General features: G+C 40.7%; 1 protein-coding gene across 1 annotated transcript in view; it reads left to right on the top strand.

The window, feature by feature from the left end:
- Positions 1 to 8,145, top strand: part of ME2 (malic enzyme 2) — a 75,681-nt gene that overhangs the window by 19,217 nt on the left and 48,319 nt on the right. Inside the window, exon 3 of the mRNA XM_003784702.2 lies at positions 7,042 to 7,175. Within this exon, the coding sequence (XP_003784750.1) occupies positions 7,042 to 7,175 (134 nt within the window). The remainder of the gene's footprint in view (positions 1 to 7,041; positions 7,176 to 8,145) is intronic.

Here is an 8,145-nt window from a genome sequence, read left to right as displayed (position 1 = left end):
CACAACGCCTGGCCATTTTTTGGTTGCAGCCATCATTGTTGTTTGGCGGGCCGGGCTGGGGATTCAAACCCGCCACCTTAGGTGTATGTGTCTGGCGCCTTAGCCGCTTGAGCCACAGGCGCCAAGCCTCAAATAAGATCTTACCGTTAGCCAGATAAGATCTCACAGTTAGGCCTGTAGTCAAAATTGAGAAATGAACCTTTGTTTGAAGTTTACTGCATCCTACTTCCACCCAGCTTTTTGGACACAAACTGTTGCACACAAATAATTTTGTGTGCAAAATTAGAAAAAGAGAAAAAGAAAAGAAAAAGCTCGGCGCCTGTGGCTCAAGTGGCTAAGGCGCCAGCCACATAAACCTGAGCTGGTGGGTTCAAATCCAACCCGGGCTGCCAAACAACAATGACAGCTGCAACCAAAAAATAGCTGGGCATTATGGCGGGTGTTTGTGGTCCCAGCTACTTGGGAGGCAGAGGCAGGAGAATCACTTGAGCCCAGGAGTTGGAGGTTGCTGTGAGCTGTGATGCCACAGCACCCTACCCAGGGCAAGAACTTGAGGCTGTGTCTCAAAAAAAGAAACAAAAAACCCAGTCATTCAGAATTTATGAGTCCCATTTATTTCTTGCTGTTGGGGAAAATAAGTAATTAAATAATATGGTAAGTTTTTAGGGGTGTCATACCTACAAGGCGAAATTTGACCATTGCCACAGATTGAGAATTCAACAAGCAGTGAATTAAATGAAGCTTAATGAAGGATATTTTAATCCACTCTTGTTTTTGCCTAATTTCCTCAAATCTTGTTTGCGCTTCAAAACGCAACTTATTTGAAATCCAGTTCTATTGTAGAGCCTTTTCACCGACTATAGACTTTTTTGGGAGGGAGGAGGAGGTGGACAGAGTTTCACTGTGTTGCTCAATAGAGAGAGTGTCATGGAGTCACAGCTCACAGCAACCTCCAACTCTTGGGCTTAAGCGATTTTCTTGCCTCAGCCTCCCTAGTAGCTGGGACTACAGGTGCCTGCCACAGTACCTGGCTATTTTTTGGTTGTAGTTGTCACTGTTTGGCAGGCCTGGGCTGTGTTCAAACCCACCAGCTCCGGTGTATGCGGCTGGTGCTCGAGCTGCTGAGCTACGGGCACCGAGTGCACATACTATAGACTTAAGTGATTGCTCCCTTCCCTGAAACCTAATAGCAGTTTTTATCTTCCCTGTTTCTTTGGTAAGTAAGCAATATATGTTGCTTTCTGATTCTTTCTTGTCTGAAGCTATTACTGAAATCATTGGTGGTAATTATAAGTTAATGAATTTATATCATCTTATCTATATTTGAGGTTCCTTTTGGGCAGGGACCATTAAAGTATTTCTTTGTCTAATTTACAGTGCCCTGGATATAGTAGACATTTGATAATTATGTTGGTTTTATGTTATTTTTTATCCTTATAAAAATTATTTATTTAATACCTCCTCTGGGACTTAGGGTTTATGAGAAACTGTTGAATGGCAAACAACTTTCAAGAGGAAGGATAGTCTATGCATAACAGTACTTCTATAAAGAAAAAAATCTCACACTCTGTACTTCTGCAGTCTCTGAGATTGAGTAACATCTGTACAGTTGTATCTTTGGAGGACCACTTCTGGAAATCCCTTAAGCATGAGGAAGAGTTTGTTTTTGTTGAAGAAAAAACATAAACCAATTGGTGGGTTATGAACTTCTCGGAGATTTAAGAAATATTAAATCAAGTTTGAAAAAATTGATTCAGACATTGTAGACTGAATTAATAATTTTTCATGTATGTATATTTTTAAGAGCACATTGCTATTATGATTAATTAGCAATTTAAGGCAGTACTGAATTCTGAATCTTTTCAACTGTGTATCTATAATCAGGGTCTACTAAAAGCATTCCTGTTATTATGTTTATAAAACTTTTTTAGTGGTAAAATAAATGTAAAATTTGCAGTCATTTAAACCTTTACAATTCAATGAGATTAAGTACCTTCACTTTTGTGCCATCACCGCTATCTACTTCTAGAAGTTTTCCATTATCCCAAATGAAAACCTAATACCCATTAAGCAGACACTCCCCATTTCCCTCTTCCACTGCCCTCCTAGCTTCTAGCAACTTCTTTTTCTATAGATTTGTCTATTCAGGTATGAATAAGAAATTCTTTATGAAAATTTAAAACTAATTCTTATACTTTAAAAGGTTGGATGTCATTATGCTAGGTTACGAGCTGGAGTTTAGGTGTTAATTTGAGCTTTGCCATTATTAGCAAGAAACTCTAGCAAATGATTTAACCTCTCTAGGCCTCTGTTTTCTCATGTAGCTAAGTAGGTAATAGCATTTTGAAAGAGTTAAAAGGGCCATGCACGTCTAAGATTGGATTTCTTCTTTTTCCCCATGCCCTTTTGGCTAACTTTAAAATAATATTCCTGCTATTCCAGTGTATCATCTGTTTTTACTTTGTCATGAGTCTCTTACCTTTGAGATTGCAGTACTTAATTTTATAAAGCATTTCACCATTGGAAAAGGTACATTATAAATTTATCTCCATAATGTTTGATAATCCTTATATTATATGGCTGCATAATAGTGTAGTAGATAGATTTGGAATCACAAAGGCTGATGAGAGTCCCATCTTAACTCCCTCACCCATTGGCTTTATAATCTTGAGTGTTGATATATGTTTAGACCCACCTATGACCTGAATGTTTATATCCCCCAAAAATTCATTAGTAGAAATCCTACCCTCCAAGTGATAGTATTAGGGGTTGGAAGCCTTTGGGGACATGATTAATTTATTTGGGCTATGCATGGGAATATTGCCTTTATTTATAAAAGAGGCCCCATTAGTTACCTTGTTCCTTCCACCCTGAGAAGATATAGTGAGAAGTCTTCTCCTGTGAGGAACAGACTCTCACAAGACCCTGAATCTACTGACTCTTTATCTTAGACTAACCAGCTTTCACAACTGTGATGAATAAATGTTTATTGTTTATGAGCCATCCAGTTTGTGGCATTTTGTTACAGCACCCTGAACAGACTAACATAGACCCCAATTTCTTAGTTTAGATTGCTGTGTAGAAAAAAGTGTAAAGATACTTTAACACTGTAAAATACCTTCTATATAAATATGAATTGTTATTCCCTTCATTTTTTTTTTTTTTTTGCAGTTTTTGGCTGGGGCCGGGTTTGAACCCACCACCTCCAGCATATGGGCCCGGTGCCCTACTCCTTTGAGCCACGGGTGCCATCCATATTCCCTTCATTTTTTGAAGGATAGTTTTGTGGGATATAGAAATTCTTAGTTGACAGTTTTTTTCTTTCAGCGCCTTTTTTTTTTTTTTTTTTTGAGGCAGAGTCTCATTTTGTTGCCCTTGGTAGAGTACCGTAGTGTCACAGCTCACGTAACCTCAAAACTCATGAGCTCAAGGGATCCTCCTGCCGCAGCCTCCCAAGTAGCTGTGACTGCAGGCATCAGCCACAATTCCCAGCTAATTTTTTGAGACAGAGTCTTGCTCTTGCTCAGGCTGGTCTCTAACTCCTGAGCTCAGGTAATCTACCACCTCAGCCTCCCAGAGTACTAGGATTACAGGTATGAGCCACTGCACCCAGCATTTCAGCACTTTTTAATATGTCATTCCACTGCATTTCAGCACTTTTTAATGTCATTTCACTGCCTTCTGGCCTGTATGGTTTCTGATAAAAAATTAGCTATTAGTCCTATTGAGGATTCCTTGTATGTGATAAGTCATTTCTCTCTACTTTCAGGTTTCTCTCTTTGCCTTTTGACAGTTTGATTATGATGTGTCTAGGTGTATATCTGTTTGAGTTTATCGTACTTAGAGTTGTTGAGATTCTTGGATGTATAAAATAATTTTTCTCATAATATTTGGAAATTAAGGGGCATTATTTCTTCAAATGTTCTTCTGCCTCTTTCTCTCTCTCTCTTTTTTTTTTTTTTGGCCAGGGCTGGGTTTGAACCCGCCACCTCCAGCATATGGGGCCAGTGCCCTACTCCTTTGAGCCACAGGCGCTGCCCTGCCTCTTTCTCTCTTTGCCTGGGACTGTTACACATACGTTGGCACACTTGCTGGTAGTGTCTCATAGTTCTCTGAGTCTCTGGGCATACCTCTTCATTCTTTTTTCATTTCTTAGAGTAGATAATCTCAGTTGATCTATTTTTAAGTTCACTGATATTTTTTCTTCCACTTGTTCAAATCTGTTGTTGAGCCTCTTTAGTGAATTTTTTATTTCATTTATTATACTTTAAATCCCCAAGTTTCTATTTGGTTCCTTTTTATAATTTTTGTATCTTCATTCATATTCTATTAATTGGTAGAATATCATTCTCTCTTTTAGTTCTTTGAATGTATTTCAAGGTCCTGATTTAAGCTGGGCATAGTGGTGTACTCTGGAGGCTGAGGCAAGAAGATTATTAAAGCCTAAAAGTTTGAGGTTGCTGTGAGCTATGACATGTGGTACTCTGTCCAGAGCATGGAGTAAGACTCTGTCTCAAAAAATAAAGTTTCTGGCTCGGCGCCTATAGCTCAACCGGCTAAGGCGCCAGCCACGTACACCTAAGGTGGCGGGTTCGAATCCCCAGCCCGGACCCGCCAAAACAACAATGATGGCTGCAACCAAAAAATAGCCGGGCGTTGTGGCGGGCGCCTGTGGTCCCAGCTACTTGGGAGGCGGAGGCAGGAGACTCGCTTGAGCCCAGGAGTTGGAGGTTGCTGTGAGCCGTAATGCCACGGCACTCTACCCAGGGGGACAGCTTGAGGCTCTGTCTCAAAAAAAAAAAAAATAAATAAATAAAGTTTCTTATTTAAGTCTTTGACTAGTAAGGATGTCTGGGCTTTCTCAAGGACGTGCATATGAGCCAGACGTTCTTGCTTTTTTGCATATCTCATGATTTTTTGTTGAGAACTGGGCATTTTAAATAATGTGGCAGTCTGGAAATCCGATACACATTCCTTTTTAGATTTGTTGTAGTGCTGCTGCTTTTGCTTATTTAGTGATCTCTGTGAACTAATTCTTTATAAAATCTGTATTCTTGTTCTATGTGCCTATTGAAGCCGCAGCTTGGTTAGTTTAGGGGTCAGCGAATAATTAGACAAAGACTTAAATGTATAGAACCAGTACATTTCCCATTGTTTGTCCGGGAGCTCTATGTGCTTACTAGGGTGTCCCTCTCCCACTCAGCCAGGCTATTTACCATTGCACACAGCCTTCACTGCCTGCTTTGTACAGAGCCTCAAAGTCAGCCAAAGGTGGGAGCTTAGGGCCTTCTCAAGCCTTTCCCTGACGTCCACAGCTCATGCAGGTGGCCTACTCAATTTCCACTACCACCATACCACTTCAAAGCTGGTCAGAGCTCCACCTCCATGGACATTCTTACTCCTTATCCTTTCTTTTTTAGCTTTTTGGTTACCCTGTTGTTTGCCTCACTGTAATCTACTGCCTCAGCAGCTGCCCTACTAAATATAACTGTGATTGTTTTCAACAAGCACTTCTCAGGGAAAGACTGTTTGTACTGAGTGAGCTCCACATTCAATCAAATAAAAACAGCTTTGCAAGTGGAGTCTTCTAGGGAAACACCAGATAGGTCAAATAATGACATTTCTCTGGGAATGGGGCTTTAGAAGAATCTGTAGCCCCTTCTGCCCCCTCCAGTGCCTTCCAGCCTGCTGATGGTCACAGTGATTATGAGCTATTGGTTTTCAAGGCTACCACAGAGCCAGAGAGGAAGATGGATTGGGGATGTTAAAATGTGTCACAGAGTTTGGTTTTTATTCAGTTCTAGCCATTTTTCTTGCATAAGTGCTTTGCAATTGCTACAAGCCTTTGGTATTCCGAATTGCTACAGGCCTTCCAGTATTCTGAAACCAGTACATTTGGCCAGTGTAATTATTGCTTTTGCAGAGGAAAATACTTTCCAAAGTCATCAGCCCCACGTTTTTACTGATGTTGATTTGATGCAAAGAGTGTACCCCACAGCAGAATACCAGAAGGTGAAAAAGATTCTCTTATGGCATAGATTAATTTTTTCTTAAGTATCATTTCTTCCATCCCCCTTCCCTTCTACCTAGCCTTACTTCTTTCAGAGTGGAGGGCAGCCTCTGCTATGAGTTCGTTTAGGTACTTTCAGACAATTATTTTGTTAACTTCATTTATAACATGTGCATGCATCTGTGTGTAATGTATAATTGTATATGACTTTTCTAAACATAATGGAGTTACTAGTGGGCTTTGATTTGCAACTTTCATTTAGTTATATGTCTTGGAGTTTCTACTGCATGCTTACAGTTGTATGGTTAACTATTTCTATGGTATTCATGGTATGGATATTCTATAGAATGCTTAACTATATTATAATTGATGGGCTTTCAGTTTCTAATAGCCAAGAGAACTAGAAACAACACAGCAACTAATCTCTTTGTATATGCCTCTTTATTTCATGTATGAATATTTCTCTAAGATAGCTACCTAGAAGTTGAATTGTTTGAATCAAGAGTATGGGCATTAAAAAATTTAAGAGTTGGCCAGGCACAGTGGCTTCTAGCAATATGGGAGGCCAAGGCAGGAGGATTCTTGGAGCTCGGGAGTTTAAGACGAGCCTGAACAAGAATGAGACCCCTGAGGGTGCAGTGTCTGTAGGGCCCTGAGGGTGAGGTGTCTCTTCACTCTGAGGGTGCAGGGGGCTCTAGTGCCCCGAGGGCGTGTTGGCTCTTTGCCCTGAGGGTGCGGGGGGTGGGGGGGGTGGGGCTCTACACCCTGAGGCGTGGTGGCTCTAGTGCCCTGAGGGTGGGGGGCTGTAGTGCCCTGAGGGCGTGGTGGCTCTACACCCTGAGGGGGTGAAGTGCAGTGGCTCTTAGCACTCTGTGGGTGCGAAGTGCAGTGGATGAGTAGTAGTCTATGGTATGGATATAGCATGCTTTGTTTATCCATTCCTCCAATTTGCATTTAAATTACATTTTGAAGAACAATGCTGTTGTTACCCAGTAAGTAATAATTTTTAATCTTTTTATTTCTCTTTTTAGGGAATGGCATTTACCTTACGGGAACGACAAATGCTTGGTCTTCAAGGACTTCTACCTCCCAAAATAGAGACACAAGATATTCAAGCCTTACGATTCCACAGAAATTTGAAAAAAATGACTAGCTCTTTGGAAAAGTAAGAGTTGATTAAATGTTTTGTTTTTATTGATATTCTGATTGGGAAAATTGGGAGCATTGTGGTTATTATAGCATGAGAAATATGCAGTCTCATGAGAGTTTATGTTTTTGTCAGTTAACTTATTTTTCTGTTGTGTTTCTTTCCCTTTAGTGACTATTTCCCTTGTGTTCACTTTTGTAAAATTTATCAGAAATCAGTTTTTATGCTCAAACTCAGAGCATTTCAGGAGCCACTGAGAATATCAGGTAGATAATGTTGTAGATATGGTGACCATTTACTGTGTCATCTAATCCAGGACACTTTGAGGAGGGAAAAAAGGTATGACCAAAACTGTCCCAGGCATACTAGAATGTATGACTAACCTAGTGATACACAATCCTGCCTTCCAGAAGCCCATGAATAGATAGTTATACTATGATTATCACTGTATTCTAGACTAGAATGTGAGGTGCAGTAAAAAAAGGTATGTACCAGGTATATTGTAGAAGCATTTGAGTATGTAGCCCAAGCTGGGGAATCAGATAAAGCTTCCTAGAAGAAGTGTTGCCAGAGCTGAATTTTTTTTTTTAATAAATGAGATCTCACTTTGTTGCCCAAGCTAGAATGCAGTACAGTGGTTTTTCATAGGCTCAGTTGCAGCACATTGCAACCTAGAACTCCTGGCCTCAAGTGATCCTCCTACCTTAGCCTTTCCAGTAGATGAGGCTACAGGCACCTGTCAGTGTGCCTGCTGAGCTGAAATTTATTTATTTATTTATTTATTTATTTTTTTTTTGTGAGACGGAGCCTCAAGCTATCCCCCTGGGTACAGTGCCATGGCATCACGCTCACAGCAACCTCCAACTCCTGGGCTCAAGCGAGTCTCCTGCCTCCGCCTCCCAAGTACCTGGGATCACAGGCGCCCATGATGATGCAACCGGCCATTTTTGGTTGCAGCCATCATTGTTGTTTGGCGGGCCCGGGCTGG

This window comes from Otolemur garnettii, unplaced genomic scaffold (genome assembly GCF_000181295.1).
Source record: "Otolemur garnettii isolate 467f Iridium unplaced genomic scaffold, OtoGar3 scaffold00012, whole genome shotgun sequence".
NCBI lineage: Eukaryota > Metazoa > Chordata > Mammalia > Primates > Galagidae > Otolemur > Otolemur garnettii.
This window is presented reverse-complemented; position numbering and strand designations above follow the sequence as displayed.